At 33.7% G+C, this 21,080-nt stretch overlaps 2 protein-coding genes across 2 annotated transcripts; both read right to left on the bottom strand.

The window, feature by feature from the left end:
* Positions 1 to 4,266: 4,266 nt before the first annotated feature.
* On the bottom strand, positions 4,267 to 4,967 carry LOC149240712 (cold-responsive protein kinase 1-like). Its single transcript, XM_089367354.1, has 2 exons — positions 4,803 to 4,967; positions 4,267 to 4,691 (listed from the first exon to the last, which is right to left on the bottom strand). The coding sequence occupies exons 1-2, from the start codon at positions 4,938 to 4,940 to the stop codon at positions 4,356 to 4,358; spliced, it is 474 nt and encodes a 157-aa protein (XP_089223480.1). The 5' UTR covers positions 4,941 to 4,967; the 3' UTR covers positions 4,267 to 4,355.
* Positions 4,968 to 5,023: 56 nt separating this feature from the next.
* On the bottom strand, positions 5,024 to 7,047 carry LOC149240711 (cysteine-rich receptor-like protein kinase 2). The gene is made up of 5 exons (XM_089367353.1): positions 6,264 to 7,047; positions 5,914 to 6,051; positions 5,681 to 5,820; positions 5,360 to 5,570; positions 5,024 to 5,262 (listed from the first exon to the last, which is right to left on the bottom strand). Exons 1-5 carry the CDS (start codon positions 7,045 to 7,047, stop codon positions 5,024 to 5,026), a joined length of 1,512 nt encoding a protein of 503 aa, XP_089223479.1.
* Positions 7,048 to 21,080: the final 14,033 nt, after the last annotated feature.

Raw genomic sequence — 21,080 nt, 5'->3', positions numbered from 1 at the left:
ACAAAGACTGAAAATTTTCATGCAGCAGAGCTACAGAGAGCTCAAAATCAGATAGAAGCATGGAAGAAGTCAACAGCTGAGTCTTCTATTGGCTACACACTGGGTCATGTTAAAGAAATCATATGGAATAATATCATTGAAGATATAGATGAAATTTGGCCATGTATCCAGATTATATTTGAACAGAAGGAACTTATGGAGAAAGCTAAGAAGACCATTATCACTATCAATGCTCAATTGGGAGAAATGCCTACTACAACCAACATCATCATAAAGTTCCTCAATTCCAAAAACATATATGAGTTGGATGATATAGGAGTAGATGAAAGAATAGAAACCATCCTGGAGGTGAAGAAAGTTCTAACAAAGAAGAACTTGTTTGTGCAACTGGAAGAGAAATGTCACACTCTAGAGGTAGCAATTAATAAGTTTTTCAATAGATTAGATGCATTGAACAAGAAAGGTCTGCCTTCACTGTTTGTAATCAATGAAAAGGTAATGACCAAAGAAGACTACATGAAGAAGCTTCAGGACATTTCCATGGATACAACTAAGTCTTCCGACATCAAAGGTTCTATGATTGACAGAGCTTTTAATGAATAAGTTTTATCCAACATGAGATAAAACACATTTTTACAGTTAAACCCACTTTTGTTAGGTATTATTACTGAGGTAGATGAGATCTACCACAAAGTAACAAAAATTGTTATTCCAGATGAAGAGTGGTGGGATAAATTGTGTGAGTTCCAGGATTGAAAGACAGGTCAGCTTCACCAGCGCAACACCCGAATAGTGGCCACTCAACAACTGTTCTCCTTCAAAGCATGGCCAGATGTTTCGATTCATTCCTTTTAATCATATTACTTCTTTTATGTTAGTTGTAAGTTAATAATAGAATGTCGTGTCACTTAGGAATTAATTGTAATATTTTTGTAATTTTGTTTAAATACTTCATTATGTCAAAGTATTCAGGGTTGAACCCTTGAACCAATATCAAACAAATTTGTATTGAGTTGGAGCATTTTTGAGATAATAAAAGATTCTAGATTTACTTCATATGGTTTGTCTCATAGTGAGTTGTTTTCATCATGTTTATTCATTATGTATTCTTCATAAAAATTAATTCTTTTACAATCATCCGATTGAAAAATTAATTTAATATCAATTTCATTTTGAATCCTCTGTGAAGTTGTAATTTAAATAACGGATTAATTTACAGGACCATCTGTTATTATAAATTCCTCTTTGAACCTAAATTATAGTAGATCTCTGTAATAGTTTAATTATATTTTGTTGATTAAGAAAACATAGTTTTCTTAGTTTTTGCTTGTAAATGGTTAAATACTCGGTTTGAATATTAAATCATTTATAGTTCTCCATATTCTACTTATCCATCCCACTAAAATCAAAATAACCATGTGCATTTAAAGAAAAAGCTTTTATTTTATTAAGAATCTATCTAAGTTTAAAGCACCCATTTATAAATAGTTCATTGGTCATCCAATCATTTAAACAACAAAACATTATAGGTGCTTTGGCATAATGAATTGACCTTAGGTTATCTCAAAGGACAACAGGTTCAATAGGACTTCATTAAGGTAAACTCAAGCCAATACATGGATCCAAATGTTCAGGGGGTAAATCAAGCTAACCTTAGAGAGAAATGCTTGGTTTTGGCAGTCGATACACAACCATAGGCAACTTAATATTGATGTTGTAGTAGAGTGAAGAGGAGGAAATGTTGGAGGGGATTCAGTGCGTAGGGCTGATTGCAATACAAAATCATAAGAAATTATTGTTCCGACAGAAATATGTAAGTGAGAGGAAATGAAAGAGATCAAAGTGTGGAGTGCAAATTAAGGTTTCATGCCATATACCTCATGGGTACCTTTATCACCAAAAAACATGAGTAAATATGTGTTGATACAGGTACTACATGTTAATCAAATAATGCAAGTAAGTATGTTTTATGCACAGATACTGCAGGTTATAGACTAATAGAAGTAAATCCGTCTTATACACAGGTATTGTTCACTATTTAGCAGGCTATATAAATCCATGAATCAAAGAGAAACCGACAGATTCACCCCACCATTTTAGAGAAAGAAAAACATATATGAAATGATAGTTACACAGGGGAAAACATAATGCTCGTTACCATGATTGGTTTCATTAATATTCAAAATGAGTCTCATTCACCAATCCATTTACATTCAGAAATCTACAGCTCAAGTCCTTCATGAAAAAGAAATTGGAACTGAAATGGAACCAAAGAATTTGGGCCACTATGGGTGCAGAATTATGGAACCCCTTATTAAGTGTTTCTTCCCCCATTTATACAGAGAAGGGGAATATTTGAATCAACATTTACCAAATATCTCATCCAAGGGCCTGCTTTTTGATTGGCCAGTTGCTTCAGACTGCAATAGCTCTGCTGCATAAAATGATTCTAAAGGATTCGATAACTTTCTTGAAAATACATAAAAATTATAGGATAAACAGAAATTACAGTGAAATAGAAACGAGGGAAACTAAATGATGATGGAGGAAAATGTCCTTCTATTGTTCCTGTGAAGGCACTTGATCGAGCCACGTCTCTCTCACAAAGTGTCCCACTATTTGCTCAGTCAGTTGTTGTTGCCTTTGCCATAACTACCTGCCTTCTCCACTCTCTGGAGTTGGTAGCGATCAACTATGTTTTCTTGTCATAGAGCAGAAGTAGAGTTTTTCTGGGCATTCCTTTACATTTATGATTGAGTGGAGCTCCACGCTGAGGCATTAAGTCTTCCTAAGTGCCCATACTGATTTACCACTACACCATGCCTTCATTCAATGCCTCAGTTGCTGACCCATCCACCTTCAAATCTCTGTACCATACTGTCGGGGCATCATTGTATTAAGACTTTTACTCTAAAATGCGTTACAAAATAGTGAACCCCGATCTTCTTAGGCCCCCTTTGCTTTAGCCCCTTTCCTTTTAGTTCCTCTAGCAATCGCGTGCTTAGCCAAATATCAGAGCTCCGCTTCATCAGATGTTTCCAGTCGTGGTTTTTATATTAGAGCCGCAACATGTTTATGATCTCCGATTGTGATAGCCCTTCAGTGCTTACCCCTTGGTTCCTTGGCTCTTTATATGACCGCGGGCTAGCACCCTAATCGTAAGTTTGCAATTGGTAATTCATTTTTGATGCACAACACACCATAACTGCCGATCACTGATCGTCGATCTCCCTTCATGCTTAGCCTCTGTTTCTTTTAGATCTTTATGTGACTATGGGCCAACCCTTGTATCAGAGCCTCTTTATCGCACTTTCTCATGTGTGCTCTACGTTACAAAGTGTCGACAATCCTCAACCTCCAATTTGCAATTACCGATGTGACACGTGTCACCTAGATGTGCCAAAACTTGGAGAGAAAAGTCTTGCCTAAACTTCGTTTTACATTGAATTTCTTTGTTAAATTATTTTCAAGGCAAGCTAGTTAAGACCAAATGAATAATAAGAAGTCCCCCTCCCAAATCTGATGCGGCTCTCTCGTGGCTTTATGTTGAAACTGTCAAGAAATATGTTGCTGGCTTTGAAGAACTGTTGCTAGGGCCTCCTCTAGTGCAAGTTTGCCTCATCACTTTCATAGAAAATACTCCCACTCTTTTTCACATCCTTATCTCGATGGCAATCAGATGGCCATGTAATTGACGGTGGCTATATCGGTTCGATTGCCACATATTCTATGAATCAATAATTAAGATAAATTTAAAGTGCAAACAAAACGTCCCACTTATGTGGGACTTTTATTTTATTTATATCACTTTTATTTTATTATTGATATAATGGTTTAATAATTAAATTAAAATTTTAAACATATCAAAATTAAATTTACAATCAATCTAAAACCATTAATATCAAGTAGGCTAGTGTATGTATTGAAAAGTAATTTTATCAAAAACAAATTTATTATCAATCTAAAACCGTTAATATCAAGCAGGGTTGTTTATGTATTGAAAAACGACTTCAATACATGAAATCACATGTCCGCCAAAAAGTTATGCATAGTCTTGAATTCAAAATGATCACGATGTGTTTTAATATAAAATAAAATATCTTTATTTTCATATACCATATCAGTCTTTACTCTTACTCAGAAGACGGATCCATTTGATATTAAAATAGTACATGTCAAATTGACTGACTAGACGATAACAGACCTTCCATGGTTTCCGCCGAGAAAACGATTTTACTATCCTTAAATTTAGTAATATAAGCGCATAATCTCCTCCGGAGTCGTGTAATTAATACATGGATAGAAGTCCAACGGTAAACTAGGATAATATAATGCAAAACACCATTTGCAGATTTTCACCTCGCCTCTATGATGGATGACGAAGGATCGGCAGCTGCAGAGTAGATATTCCGATCTATGAAAGGGGGTCTTGTGGGCAAAGCAAGATGTTCTCTCTCAGAGGTCAACATCGTCAGATCTATGAAAGGCGGGGCTGTGGGCGAACGAAGATGTTCGTTCTCAGAGGTCAACATCGTCACCACACGAGACATTGAAGGCCTCAACGCTGGAGCTGCTTGAATGCACAGAAGGCCAATTTTAATGATCCTAATCCCTTCCTCCCAAGAATAACTACCCTCCAATGTGGGATCCATAACTTCCAAAGCTGTCTCTGCGTTATACAGTTTCCATGTCTGGTAATTGACCAATATCAACCACGCATACAACTTTAGTTAGCAACGAATTATAATTATAACATGTTCGAAAACATCTACTTCAAAAGATGAGATCCACAATGGCTATACCTGTTCGATGAGAAACTCCGTGTCTTGAGCTGAGCTCTGATTCTTTCTTCCGCTGATAATCTCAAGTACGAGCACTCCAAAGCTGAATACATCCGCTTTCTCTGTTAGCTGACCGCGGTACACGTACTCAGGTGCCATGTAACCACTGCACGAGTACAATGAAATCTCAATATCTTAATAACCCTCTGAAAGTTATATGAACGATATTGGAGAGAGAACACTTACAAAGTCCCTGCAACTCTAGTGCTGACATGGGTTTTATCGTCTTCAAACAGTTTGGCTAACCCAAAGTCGGTGATTTTGGGTTTGTGTTTATTATCGAGTAAAATATTACTTGCTTTAATATCTCTATGAATGATTCGAATTTCAGATTCTTCGTGAAGATAGGCTAGCCCTCGTGCAGTTCCAACAATGATTTCGTATCTCTGTCTCCAATCAAGTAAATGGCGTTTTTCTATATCTGCAAAACATACACCAAAATGATTAGCAAGGTACAAAACAACCTCAAAACTAGAACAAATCGGGATCGGTGCAGCCATTAAAGAGGGAGAAGGTACCGAATATAATATTGTCCAGGCTACCGTTCTGGAGGTATTCGTAAACTAGTAACCTTTCTGAATTTATCACAGAGCAACCAAGCAGCTTCACCAGGTTCCTGTGCTGAATGCGACTGATCAAATTGATTTCATTTAGAAATTCGACATCTCCTTGACTTGAGCCTATTTTCAAGCGTTTCACTGCAACCTCTCTGCCATCTGGTAGATCCCCCTGTTGATCAAGAAGCATCATGCCCAGTCGAGAATATTTCTGTGGTTTAATCATTAACAATGTTATCTACATTTAAATAAATTACACTGGATGTAAAACCAAACCCTCACTTTAAAGACGGATCCAAAACCGCCTTCGCCAAGCTTTCTCTCTGCCTCAAAATTAGACGTGGCCCCTTTCAAAGTCTCGTAGTTGAAAATAAGTTCGGGATTCGCAATAGTCGCAGACAAGCTAATTGCTCCTTCGCCTTCTGCGAAAACAGTTCCAAAGCGATTTATTATCTTGAGAAAAGGAAATAGGGAAACGGTTCATAATATCATTGAATCGTCTACAATTTCAACACCTCTCATTTGAGAAATAGGTTCCCAATATTTCCCACGAGAGAAAATTTTCAGCTTGCAAAGGGTTATCGCTGCAATTAATCCAATCGTAGCGGCTGCTACTCCAAGAATTACCCGAAGCACGTTGGATCTTTTTGCTTCTACAAATTTGCAGAAGGAATCACGGATAATTTGCACAAGGAACCACAGAAATCACCAAAATGAAATTTTTACAAAATCCCCAAGATAATGATAAACTATGTGAAAGAAGATAATTAGAAACTACATGATACTATGTTAAAGAGAGACTATGTTAAACTATGTTGTATTTCTGATAATTATAAACTATGTGATACTATGTTAAAGAAGATACTTGGAGGATTGAAAAATCGATAAGTCTCGGAACGCAAATAGCAGTTCACAGATCCGAATTGTGATCCAATAGCTCCAGCTGCGCAGTTGTGATATATTTTGGACAACGCAAATTTCAGGCACGCCTCGCAGTCTTCTTTGGACAGAGCGTCCCAACACTGCGCCAAGCTGTAGATAAGAACTGTGGAATTATAGGGCGTAACGTCTTGCTCCGCCCAAAAAAGTTTGGGACTCTCCGCAGCTTTATAAAGAACATTTTGGAGCATGGCCCTAATAGTAATTGCGAACTCAGGCTCACTGTTTACCCCGCCATTGCATATAAGAAAGTTTTCCGCGCTCTCATTAAAATTGTTGGAAAAACTATGATTGTCGTAACGTAATAAGCAGGCATCTAGTATAATGGACGCAGAAGTTTTGTTGCATTCTCCAACAATCCGAGTGTCGTTACCAGTGCCGGATATAAGCGCGGCTTTTGCAGTGGCTACGCACTGTTTGCAATCGGAGGAGTTTAAATCTCCCCTGCATTGGGCAAACCCATAAACCGTACTGTGGCTGTTTTGCCCGTCATCATGACTAGATGTATTGAATCCACTGGTAGAAACGTTCCCCACCAGTGAATCCAGAACCTGGTTTAGATTACTCTGAAAAGCGCTACCGTTGGTATATTCGCTATTCTCACAAAACCGTTTAACGGTAGTATTGTACGGATCAGCAGCTGAGAGGGGCATAAGCATACACACACTTATCATAAGGAAGAGGCTGCTAATTAGCTCTTTCATCTTCATCGCCATTGTCCAGGCGTTCCCGCAACTTTTTCCTCTATCCTAATTAGATGAGTAGAGGTGGGTCGGCAATGGCTTTGGCAAGTTGAAGTTATTGCATTCATCTGCAAGTTCCAGATATCCCATGCCCCTTCAACGTCTTCGCAAGGGCAGCCCTTATTTCGATTGGAGATTCACTTAACATTCTTACGTGGCTATTTGGACCCACTTTTCCATCTCCGTTTATACAGACGGATGTTGATATTCATTATCGGAATTATTTATCTCGGAAAACCTTGGCAACCAGAAACTTGTGTTAAGTCTGACATCCGTCTTTGTCGCAGCGCCGTCTAGCAGACGGATGTTGATATTCATTATCGGAATTATTTATCTCGGAAAACCTTGGCAACCAGAAACTTGTGTTAAGTCTGACATCCGTCTTTGTCGCAGCGCCGTCTAGCCGACAGCTCGAGGAATCGAATTAAATTCAATGTACGCAACTACAGCACCGAGCAGATCCCAGCCTATGCAATGAAATCACTTTAAAAAAATATATATTTACCACACACGATTAAGTTGTTCGCTCATTCACGGTAGTCAGGGGTAGAGTCAATTAATTTGTTTTTAATTATTAAAATTTAAATAACCATTAATATTGAATTTCGATTGAAATTAAAAATTTTAGTATTATTTAATAATGTGGTTGTTGTTAAGATTTAATTGTTATTAATATTATGATTATTTAAGAAATTTTATTTAAATAGTTTTATATTTTTAAAATTTATTTATTTAAAAAATATATATTATTTTTTATTAAAAAATTATGTTTTCTTTCAATTTTCTTTAAGTTAGTGTTGAAAAAAATATATATTTAAAGAAATGTGTATTTCTTTTTCTTTTAAAATAAAAACAAAATATTTTATAAAGAAAGATGGTGGCCTATATTGATTCTCAAGGGAATATGCTCAGTATATGCTTAAGATTTAATGAAGTTCATTATGTTGTATTGACTTTTAAAATTTTTTAAAAATTATAATCTTGTCATGTGGCTACCGCCCACCAATTTCCTAGGGATTTGAGATTATTTCAATTCTAATAAGTTATTTCATGATAAGTTTCTCATTATTATTTATAACATTCATTTATATATAAGCAAATTTTATTTAGCAAAATGGTCCATTACTTTTAATAAATTTAAAAAATTATATTTGTGCCAAGTGGTTCCCCACCCACCAATTTCCTAAGGATTTGAGATTATTTCAATTCGAATCATTTCCTCCATGTAAGTTCCTCATTATTATTTATAACATTCATTTATAAAAAAATTCATAAGTTAAAGTTGACCCATAACCTTTTTATACATGATTAATAAAGTAAATGTGTTCATTAATAAGACATTCTTAGTGTTGCAATAGTTTTTTGGTTATATTTACATCAATTTACAACTTATTCATTTTTTCTATATTCTCAACTTATTAATATTCGATTTAATATTTAAATCAATTTACAATGCCATAGGTGTTACCTATTAAAGTATTGTCTTCACTTTGGACTTCTTAAAGTGATAATTTAGATAAATAATTTAAAATTTATTTGATAATGTGTATTGTTTCAAATTAATTTTAGATATTTTAAAAACAATGGCAATAAATTTTAATATAAATATAATTTTTAAATAATATATATTTAAAAGTAAAATATTTTAAATATAATTGAAATTAAAATATTTTAAATAATATGCATTGAGCTATTTTATACGATGCAAATTAGTTATTTTATAATAATAAAATGGGTCCTTGGATTAAGCTGCAATTTGCATTAATTGTATAGGGACATCCTGTTTATAGATCAAAAGTCTGTGACTCTGTGGATGGAAACAGCATTGCTGATGTTTTGAGACTCTTTCTGCACTCTCCATGGCTAAATTTGCCAGATAAGATTCTCATACGTCATGGCTGAGATCAGTGTTTTAAGACAGGATGATAGAAATTTAGCAGCATAACGTGAAACTATTTAAAATTAAGAACGCAATGAAAATTAGAGCCTTTAAAGCATATTCTGTGACTCTTTGGAAAGCGTTGGGACTCTTGGAATTTTTTAGGTGTTTGACTTGACAATTCGCACAACTTTTAGGCAAAGTGTCAGTGTGGTCGCGTGATTCACGCCGTTAGTTCAGTGCTTCATCGTGATGAAGCATGTATCCTCATTTTTTTTATTCTTTATCAATGAAATGAAATAAGATTTTAAGGTTTATGGGACTAGTTTATGAGATTAGATTATTAGTGATTTGTTTTTAGTTTTTTGTAATTTGATTGTTGTTTTATTTAAATGGATGATGAATTAGTTCATCATATTATTAGTTTTTTGTTTTTAGTTTTTTATAAATTTTTTTTTTTTAATTTAAGTCGATGATGAGTTGGTTTGATTTTCTAATAATTTTTTTGCTAAATACAATGCCAAGAAATTGATATTAACATATTCTTATAATTTTCTTTTCCCATAACTTTCTCTGATGTCTTTGAATGCATTACATTCCAAAATGAAATCTTTTTTCGATTCCACTATCCTAAACATACAAAATATATACATCTATTCTCAAATTTTTTATACCGAAATTAATGCAAATTAGTCATATTATTAATCCTTAATTAAACAATAAAAACTTTTACCTTACCTATGTTTGATTTAATATTTAAATTAATTTACCATTTATTTATTTGTATATGATTTTGTATCTATTCTCTTATTCTTTCTATGTTCTCATCTTATTGATCAATGCCAAATGTTTGATTTAATATTTAAATCAATTTACAACTTATTCATTCTTTCTATGTTCCCATCTTATTAATAGGTGCTATATGTTCGATTTAATATTTAAATCAATTTACAATGCCATATGTGTTACCTATTAAATCAATTTACTACTTATTCATTCTTTCTACGTTCTCAGCTTATTAATGGGTACTATATGTTCGATTTAATATTTAAATCAATTTACAATGTGATATGTGTTACCTATTAACGTACTTTCTTCAGGTTGGACTTCTTAAAGTGATAATTTAAATAAATAATTTAAAATTTATTTTAAACAATGTCAATTTCATAATGTCTATTGTTTCAAATTAATTTTAGATATTCTAAAAACAATGGCAATGAATTTTTAATATAAATATAATTATTTTTAATATAAATATAATTTTTTAAATAATATATGTTTGAAAGTAAAATATTTTAAATATAATTGAAATTAAAATACTTTAAATAATATGTATTGAGGTATTTTATACTATGCCAATTTCATAATGTTTAATGTCTCAATTTAGTTTTCACCACATAATGTCTATGGTTTATATATATATATATGTAATTGGATATTTTATATATACATATCATTGCTTATACTTCACATGTGTATAGGGACACTGTATTTATACAAGTCTGTGACTCTGTGGATGGAAACAACATTGGTTGAAGTTTTGAGAATATTTCTGCACTCTTCATGGCTAAATTTACTAGATAGGATTCTCATACCTCATGACTAAGATCAAGATGATAGGATTTTAGTAGCATAATGTGAAACTATTTAAAATTAAGAACACACAATGAGTTCTGATTGAAAAAGAAGATAGCCATTTTACATCATCATATTCTGTGCTATTTGGGAAGCGTTAGTCTCTTGGGGATCAAGATGATAGGATTTTAGCAGAATAACGTGAAATTATTTAAAACTAAAAACAGACAATGAGTTCTGAATGAAAAATAAGATAGCCCTTATACATCATCATATTTTTTTTTTTTGACTATTTGGGAAGCGTGGGATTTTTAGAATTTTTTTGGTGTTTTTTTAATTTGTGAATCATGTAAAAAATATTTAAAGAAGTTTGGGAAAAATAGGTAGTTGAATCAGGTTGGGACTTTTGGATTTTTTTTTTTTTATTGGTGAACCATGTGGAAAATACCTATATAAGTTTGGGAAGAACTGGTGTAGTGGAATCATATTTTGGAATGCCAAGTCTTCATAAATATCATGGCAATATGTTAGCACCATTATCAATTTGAAAAAGAAGATAGCCCTTTTACATCATAATATTCTTTGACTATTTGGGAAGGGTTGGGACTTTTGGAAATTCTTTTGGTGTTTTTTTTTATTGGTTAATCATGTGGAAAAGGCTTAAAGAAGTTTGGGAAGAAATGGTGATGGAATCAGGTTGGGACTCTTGGAATTTTCATTGATGTTATTTTATTCGCGAACCATGTGGAAAAGACCTAAAGAACTTTGGGAAGAACTAGTGTAGTGGAATCAGATTTTGGAATGTGTGGTCTTCATAAACATCATGACAATATGTTAGCATCATTATTAATTTGAATAAGAAAAAGATTGAATTGCAAAAAGCTAAAAAATAAAATAATGATCCCAATATTTTTAATCTAATGTTAAAATATCATTCATTGACTTATGAAAAATGATGAAAGCAAACAATTTTGTACTATTTCACCATCATAGTTCCATCTTAAGTACAGATCTAACATGAGGATCAAATTTCTTCACGTACAAACTTATTTAGAGTGCCAAATACAATGTATTATTTTTTCAAACTTATCATCATCACGAAGCTTCCAACTTGTCAATGTAATCCCAAATTCTATTATTTTTATTGTAAAATTATTCTAGTATGGCTATTAAGCCATGTAACAACACCTAGGTAAGATATGATTTTTCTCAAAGGGTTTCACTCTAGGAAGTTTTTTAACCTTACAAAATTATTTGTGTTTGTAAACACGAATAATTGGCAGAGTTTTTCTCCAAAATATACCCCAAAGCTAGGGTGGAACTCATTGTTAATTTTTGTAGCATCGGATGGTGTTCTAGTCTCAAACTTTGTGGAAAGGCTAAAACACAGGAGATCTCCAAAACCTAGAAATCGTTTCTGAAAATTCCACTTAGACACAACTCAGTTAAATTAATTGATCGATAATGCTAATTATAACCCTATTTTATGGGAATCATTAGAATGCAACGGAACCAAGAACAAATTGTGCGAAACTGACCCTGATGATGAAATATTCCAAGTGAACTCCATCAGACCCCATAAAAATCCTCCAAAACTCTATGAGCCCATTGATGATGTAGTCTACCTCCCATAACCTTGGCTGTCACAATTCTTGGAAATCCATTCTAATTACGTCATAAGGGAAATAATAACTTTAGATTCCCCAAATATGGAAATGCTTGTCAATCCAATCCAGGAAGCATAATAGAGAGTGCCCCATAGGGCCAAAAGCTCGACCCTAGTATTCGAAACCTTTCCACCAAACCAAAGGAATCTGAAGAGGTGATGAGGTTCCAGATAAATGATCATTATACAACCACATGACCCAAAGGAACTGGCTCCATCAAAGAAGCCAACTGGAAAGGAAGACCAAAGATCAAAGGAGGAGCGAGAGGGGTGAGGAGAAGGGAAGGGCTCAGGAGAAAATTCTTTAAAGAGGGCCACGATCGAAGAGTTGGTTCTGTAGACAGAAGACTGGGAGGAATCAAATATCAATGCATTAGGTGCTCTCGAGACTCCCCATAAGAGAAAAAATGGAAGGGTCCTGAGGGATTTATGCACAACAAACCAATGATGGAGGTAGTCAGGGATGTGATCCCAGATTGGGACAACTAGGGATTCCAGGAGACTGAGGAATTCAAATATATAATTGTAAAACATAAAGATGCAACTAATTTAAATCAAATTGTTTTGTGTTCCCTTTAACATACAGAAAATTGTCCAGAGTTGAGAATCCATCCCACTAGAGTGTGTTAAAGCGAAAGGGAACCATATATTTTTTTGCCATTTTTTAATAGTTGATCCTATTCCAATTTTATTATAGGTGGTTGTATTTGTATAAAAGGGCAACCCTTATCTCGATTGAGGGTTCTCTGAACCTGCATACATTGATGCTCGGGCCCACCGTTTTTGTCACTCTTTGAATAGACGGACATTGGAGTTATTACGAGAATTGTTGATTGTCAGAAAACTTTTACAACAGATAACTTATTCTATACCCAGTAGATTGTGACATTTAATATTTCTCCTTTGTCCTAGCTCCATTTAATGCAGAGTTCAAGACATGGAATTTGGACTATCTGTGGGTCCTATGCTAACACATAAATCGAGGATGGAGCAAGTTAGGTTTGAGAAAGTTATTTCTGAAGTGTTAATAGAGTGGAAACCTTATTACCATGTAAAAACATGGTTTAAGTTTTTATAAAATGGGAATTTCAGTGTATATGATACTGTCCAGTTAGAAAAATAACCAAATACATATATATATATATATATATATATATATATATATATATATATATATATGATTAAAGAAGTTATAAGTTGGCGAGTATGAAAATATTGACTTCCATTATGTGATTAAGATGCTGTAAAATTCATGACAATGACTTTAAATATTTTCATTATAAATATTGACTTATTTAAAAAAAATTATATATATTATGTAATTATTTCTCGTTAATAATTAAATTATATGTTTTTAATTTCTTGAAAGTTTAGGATTTAAAAATTAGTTAAATTTGTTATAAATTAATGATAACTATTATTAAAGTAATAATCTAGAGATAAATTAAAAGTAATATAAAATTTTAAAAAATAAAATATTAATTATACAGTGTTTGAATTATTATATATAAAAATAAAAATAAAAATTTATGGTATTATTATAATAATGTTAAGAGGAGTGAAATGATAATTTGGATGTATAATGATGATGAGTATGATGATTAATGCCCACTAAGGCTTATATAGTCTATCAGACCTTAATAAGGTAATAGATTAAATATGATTCTTTAACATCTTATTTATATGGGCAAAAATAAGTGGGAGAAGGTTTCCAAATCACCATTTTTTTTATGACTTAAAATGTTAAGAAGGTTGCTAAAGGACAATAGCTCTAGTGGTAGCTAGAGGGTTTAATTCCCCCTCCACATGAGTTCTAGTATTTGAAGACATGTTAGACTGTATGGAAAATTTTGAACAAGTTGAATGCCTGACTAGTAATTCCTATAAGTTTGAATGGGATTGAATGTGAGTATAAGGTGGAAAATCTAAGAGAAAGTGCTTTAATGTGATTATAAGATGGACAATCTAGGAGAAGGTGAATTTTAATATAAGATAGACAATCTAAGAGAAAGTTTTTTAATGTGAGTACAAGATTCAACCCTCCTAGGCTTGGTGGAAAACTCTTTCATGTGAATATAAGATGGACAATCTAAGAGAAAATGTTTTTTTATCTTCAACCCTCCTATTATTGGTGACAAAATCTTTCATCCCAAGGTGTTTTGAGAATTCACCAATGCCTGCATAAGTGACAAACTCTTTCATCCCACGGTGTTTTGAGAATTCACCAATGCCTAATTTCATTATGAAGCTCATTAGAATTGGTTCTAATATTGGAAATGTTCATTTTCATCTTAACACTAGTTAAGACAGAGAGATAATTTTGGTTTTCCAGATTGGGGTTGATCACCTCCTTATAATATTGCACTTTCCTTTTTTCCCTCCAACTCTTTATTTTTCCACAATTTTTCTTTAAATTTGGAAGCAATTGTTTTCCCGATTGGGGTTGATCACCTCCTTATAATATTGCACTTTCCTTTTTTCCCTCCAACTCTTTATTTTCCCACAATTTCTCTTTAAATTTGGAAGCAATATTATTTTTGATATTATCTTAATTATGTAAGATGATCTCCTCTTTATTCCCCAATGGTCTAGCGAAGACTGGGCATCCTTATGCCACCCTCACTTCAATCGATGGTGGAGGTTTTGGCTAAAGGTAGAAGCAATTTTAGGAAACCTAGAAGCAATTTTAGGAAACCCATTTGCATCCATATTGTATAACTTCTTCTTATATATAAGATACCTAGTGATTAAATAAAATATTGAAACAAAATTAAAAGAGGAAAATAAATTATTTATAAGGTGAACCATCCCTTTTTATTGATCTCTTGTGATACCTTTTCACTTGGTAATGTTCTTTTAAGATTTTCCAATGATTATGATTTATATGTTTTCATGATACGTTTGGTAAAGTATAATTGGTAATGTTTTTGTGTTTTATTTTAATTTTCATTTAACTAATAATATTTTTAAATGAGATTTATTTTATTTCTAATTTTATTTAATTGGTAATGTCATTATATGATATTTGTTAAGATATAATTTTGGTAATGGTTTTAACAACGTTTTAAAGTTAGAGAATTGCATATTCCACAATTTGGAAGAATGATTAAAATGAATTCAAATATTCTATAACAAGTTCAAAAAAGTAAGACATGCAACAAGTTAATATGTAAGAAGTTAATGTTTTCATATGAAATTTTTGGGAAACACTTTTACATTAATGTTTATTGTGATTTATATTTTTGTATAAATATTAATTTTACTGTTGTGGACTAAGTTATGATGAGGATAATTTGGTTAATATTGATAAATATGTATAACCATTAAAAAAATAAAAGTAAATTGAAATTATATGACTTCATGAATATGAGTAACTTTATGTGAATATAAAGGTTTATTGTTACATTTTAGACACAATGAGGTTTATATGGTTAATTAAGGGAGGATAAAGGAATTTGGAACCTTATTTAGTGCTACAAGGGCAATGAAATATAGATACGACCAATAAATAGTTGTAATGTGTGGGAAAATAAATTTTGGTAATTATTTTATGTATTATTTGTCTTTTATACTTGTCCTCATAATAGAATCTTCTGATACAATTAATGAGAGTAACAACTTGGAAATCATGGCCAATATTAACAACTATATTCTAACAATTATTTCCTTATATTAAAATATTATTTATTTAGTCATATCTAACTGTTATATTATAATGGCTAAAAATTTTCTCTCCACCTATTTAACTTGATGCCAAGATCTGGTTCTTCATCTTGTTCTAGCGATGAACCACACTGGATGGTTCGAAATGCATCAACAAAACTATAATGATGTGATTTTTACCAAACGTTTTCTTACTTTTCATGATCATGCCAGAGTTTGAAAATGCAATTCCAGTTGATATGAATGATGGGTTCAAATATAAAATGGATTCAAGATGATTGTTGAGCATAACTCCTAATTAATGGTTATTGGATTTTCTTGCTTTGAGGATGTTGCATTTTGAAGATGGGAAGAATGGAGATAAAATCCTAACCATGGACATTAAGAAAAGAACATCAAAGATGAAGTAACATACAATCACATAATATGTTCAACTGATCGACGTAACATGTGGTAGTAAATAAGACACTATTCGTTCAGGCAAGATGTGGAGATGACCAGTAAATTATCGTGGATATTCCATTGGAACAATTCATCATAATAGATCTGATAAATATTGAATTTTTCACTGTGAATATTAATTATTTTAGATCTCAAATTCTTTATTTATTGTTTGTATGCTTAAATATAAATTGTTGAAATGCAAGCAATATAGAGTGAAAAGAAATACACACACTAATCAAAGTAAGCACAATTTTTCCCTTGGGAAACCCTTATGGGAGAAACCTAGCTAGAAGGTGAGGTTGCTTTGATCTCTATTCTCTAGTATGGAAAAATGTGTAGATACAAAGAAAGAGGTACTCTCTATAGAGATACCTAAGACCTATGGCTTATAAAGTTGCTACAAAATCTTAAGCCCTTTTTTTCTCTCTAACATCCCACTCCCAATTGCTTTGCTCAAATATGAGGAGAATATAATAATATGAAATGTAACCCCTACTCCTCCTAGCGTCCTAGTATTTAACATAACGCAATAGCTAACTATATGAAAGGTTTGACTCCCTCAACCCTCAACTAGAGTTACGATTTTGGACCTTCTCGAGTCTTTTTTAAATTACACACATGGCTAGCCCCATATGCATGAGTAACGGGGATTAACGTGACATCGACTTGTAGCATGGTGGTCAGTATGGTAGATAAACTTGCGAGAGGCATAAATTTTTCATACAAAGTTCGAGTACCAGATGATCTCGCACAAACAAGAATTTTTTTACCCAAAAAAAAAACGTTTAATGCCTCAAAATGGATTTGGAAGAATTCATACCCAAATTAGGGCCCATTGATAAACAAGACTGTACAAGTCGATTCATTTAATTCTTTCACTATGAAAGCATTGAGATAGATGAAGAACACCATAATAATTCAATTTGAAACAAGATAAATTATAAATGGAAAATAGTATCACAATTCCCTAAATTACATATGAATGAAGTCAAAATTGGAAGAAACTTACCCCTCAAAGAATACAAACCTATGAGAAGATAGAAAAATAAGTATTAAACATTGGGGTGTAGTGCTCATAACCATGGTCAATCTATAATGATGAGATAAACATAAAATAGTAATATATAGATACATAAAGTTAAATATGTGGAAGTTTCTCAAACAAGTGTAAGAAATCAACTAGAACACGATGGAGGCTTTTTTAATTAGGGAATAGTCATGATGAAATAACTTAGCACTCTATTGTTATATTGTAAATAAGCATGTGGCAAGTGGTTGTGGAATCACATATGTGTGGAAATGACTTCATATGTGGTAAAAGAAAGAAACTATGTAGACTAATGAGAAAACACCTAGCATGAAGTGTATGAAGGAATTTTGTGAGAAATTCTATAATGAGAGCTTGAGAAGGATTATGCATAATTGAAAAAACTAGTGAGAATCAACTAAGGGCACTTGCGCAAGAATGATGACCCCAGAAGTGGAAATGGGGCTATCATGAGGAACACATGCCCACAAGAATGTGTGCTTGTTCTTAGGAATTCACATGTGTTCCTAGTTGCTTAGGCTCCGTAAGGCCCAAGGTACCAATGAGGATCCCAGTGAGGCCACCTGCTTAGCATGGCTCAAAAGTGTGTGTGCATTATTAGGAAATATAATTATGCAATTTGGAAAACTTAGTTCTATGCACTATGAAAACCCTTGCTTTGTGGAATTTGAAAACCATAGCAATGTGGAATGTGGAAACTCCAACATAGTGAGTTCAAATTTGAGTGCATAATTAGAAAATGTGAGTAAACACATCACATTTACCATGCATCAGAATTTGGCGATATCTGTCGATGTATATTGAAGTGAAATTTGAAGACCTTAGTTTTGTGAAATTTGAAAACATTGCTTTTGTGGAATTTGAAAACCCTCGTATTGTGGAATTTGATGGAATGGAATCATATGGATGTAATTCTTGTTTATACCATTATGACTAATTTATTCCCAACACTCTATTTCTCTATTTCCATTTACACATTTTCTAGTCTCTCTCTCTCTCTCCATCTCTCTCTATTTATATTTCCCTCCCTCTCATTTTCCAACAGGCACTTTGTCAACTCTCATTGAAGAAATTTTATGAGCTTTCTTATCATTGGGATCTCTAACCAATAGAAAACACGACCCACAAGAACTATGAGCATAGTAACTATGACATATAAGAACTATGAACTTGATAACTTTAACCCTTATGAATTATGACACATAGTAACTATGACCTCGAGAAATTTGACCCTCATGAACTATGACCTTAGGAATCATTCCTTTGTTCATTGTTCCTTGTCAATTAGGAACTATGACTTTATTTTACAAGAATCATGACAACAATAATTATGATGTGGGAGATTTGACTATGAAATTAAACAATGATCTATGTTTTTCAGTCATAGTCCTTGGGGATAATTACTTTGTTAGTTAAGAACCTTGACTCACAAGAACGATAATCAATGTTTATTAGTCGTAGTGATAGGGAATTTCTTGATGAGGGAAATATTATTACCAACGACCTATAATCATTCTATTTATTCATTGATCAAATTTCTTGCCAACTAGAGTTACTGTGGTAATAGTTCTCATTAGTTAGAGTTACTATGGGTTACAATTCCTATTGGCTAGAATTATTTTTTTTTTCACAAAGTCGGTTGCTAGATATATTCAAAAAAGAAGGGGGAGACTAAGCTCCGATTTTACAAAGGATGAGCTCACCGGAATAGCTTGTGGCTGTATTACATTATGACAGTTCACAAAGATGCTTTTACTGTTCGATTGAAAGGTCCTAATACAAGTATAAATTCTGATAAATTGGGACAAAAGCAGGCTGACTTTGCAATACATCTAGTCGAAAATTATAAGGCTGATCTGTCGGGAATTGGAGGCCTCCGGATGGTTGTCTACTGCTACAACTCTTGCACTGGAGGAGCTGGTGCTTGGACCGTTTGAACTGATGATCTTGTCCAAAATGAACTTGAGGATCTCACCTGGCTCTTAGAAGGTATTTGAGAGAGCGCTGGATTGCTCTTGTTCAATCTCGGCTTGAAGGTCCCGACAATGTAAGCAATCCTCACTTCGATTCATAAGGAGAACTTCAGCGCTGACTTGGGGAAACTTTGGAGAAGAGCATGCACTTACTGCAACTATAAATCTGAATACAGTTCTGAGAGATCTATCTGTCTGAGAACCGGGCGCTAAAGCTGAACTGGATAAACCACAATAGAGCAAAACAAGGGAACAGAGGAACAGAGAAGCGGGAGTGGCTGAATCGAAGAGGAGGATTCGGTCAAGGGGGGACCTGGAGCTGGAGTATGTAGTGGGCAGACAGGGGCAAGAAGAGGACCAAATCACAAGGAGGAAGCAAGGGCGATCATGGGTCTTCCTGTCCAAGATTCGATTTGTTGTGTCAAAATCTCCAGAGATGTGATACGATTGTAAAGTGAGGGATTTGCTACAGTGAATATCAGGAATTTTTTGGATTTGGTCAGAGTCCTTATTAGCAGAGGCGCAGTTCATTGAAGGGGATCGATTTGGAGCGATCATGAATATCAGGGAATGAATTGATGCAGATTCGCGTGGCTGCATTGGATACTTCCTCTTTCTCGTGAGCAGGCTTGACTGGCTCTTTTGTCTGCATATTGGTTGTTGGAGCGGAGGACATGAAAGAATTGGTACTCCAAATCCTGAGTTAGCAGACTTTTACATCGGTTGATGTTTTGATGTAAAAAGAGATTGGATGCTTGTCGATTGTTGTTCATTAAGCTTACTATGATGGCAGAGTCACCAAATATGAGAGATTTTTGAATCCCTTGGACCTGAAGTTGAAGGATGCCCTGGTAGAGGCCCAATGCTTCAGCTCTGTTGTTGGTTAAATTTCCCAAACCCCATTCGAAAGAGGAAACTGGAATGCCTGAAGGGTTGAGGATGATGCCCCCTGCTCCCGATGCTCCCAGATTAAACTTAGATGGTCCGTCAAAGAATAAAGAATGAGATTTCTTTGATTGGAGCCATTTACTAAATTGTTCCTTTGTTAGGTGGATTTTCCAATCAGGATTGTTGGCTTTGCCTCTGAACTTGCTGATTTTTACTATTGAAGTATTACTGGTCTTGTCAATAAGGTGCCGAATGAAACTTCTTTCCTCTGCCCATAGATTGGTGGAGTCAATTTTTTTTGTTGTCTTGGAAGCTATGGTTTCAGAAGCCAGGCTTGTTGCTTTGATAAGAATGTGCCTGGTTGTAGTTATTTTATCTCAGAATATCATGTTGTTCTGAGCAATCCATATATGCCACAGAAGAGCAAAAGAGATGGCATTCCAAACTCTTTTAGCTGGATTTTTCTTCACTGATTGCCAAGGATATTTTCTCCTCCAGTTTTTTAGAGCTTCGTCAATGGAGTGCTGAGAATTCCAAATGGGGGGTGCAGAAGGAATGATGCTGTTCCAACATGAGGCTGCAAAGGGACAGGAAATGAATAAGTGTTGTATGGATTCCTCTGCATCTTTACAGTTGGGACATCTAGAGGGTCCAACGATGCTTCTTTTCTTGAGATTCTCTACAGTTATTAGTTTCCCATGCAGGAGAGTCCACATGAAAAATTTGACTTTTGGAATTGCTTCAGCTCTCTTTAAAATTTTCCAGTGTGTCCAAACAATTGTTGGGTATTCCTTGCTACTTAGATAGTTGTAACTTGCTTTGATTGAATAATTGGTTCCTGTAGGATCCCATCGGAACTCATCC

The sequence above is a fragment of the Pinus tabuliformis genome, chromosome 8 (genome assembly GCF_031772625.1).
Source record: "Pinus tabuliformis cultivar Carrire ecotype Pingquan chromosome 8, CPIR1, whole genome shotgun sequence".
Taxonomy (NCBI): Eukaryota; Viridiplantae; Streptophyta; class Pinopsida; order Pinales; family Pinaceae; genus Pinus; species Pinus tabuliformis.
Note: the sequence above shows the minus strand (reverse complement) of the source record. Positions and strands in the feature narration are given on the sequence as shown.

What these genes read in the sequence shown, in the direction of transcription:
- LOC149240712 (XM_089367354.1), bottom strand. Translation starts at nt 4,940, where the DNA reads ATGGCACCTGAGTACGTGTACCGCGGTCAGCTAACAGAGAAAGCGGAT. An exon ending in CGGAGTTTCTCATCGAACAG is followed by an intron (nt 4,692 to 4,802) that starts GTATAGCCATTG and finishes GTCAATTACCAG; the next exon opens with ACATGGAAACTGTATAACGC.
- LOC149240711 (XM_089367353.1), bottom strand. Translation starts at nt 7,047, where the DNA reads ATGAAGATGAAAGAGCTAATTAGCAGCCTCTTCCTTATGATAAGTGTG. An exon ending in TCGATTTTTCAATCCTCCAA is followed by an intron (nt 6,052 to 6,263) that starts GTATCTTCTTTA and finishes GCAAATTTGTAG; the next exon opens with AAGCAAAAAGATCCAACGTG. An exon ending in ACCTATTTCTCAAATGAGAG is followed by an intron (nt 5,821 to 5,913) that starts GTGTTGAAATTG and finishes CTGTTTTCGCAG; the next exon opens with AAGGCGAAGGAGCAATTAGC.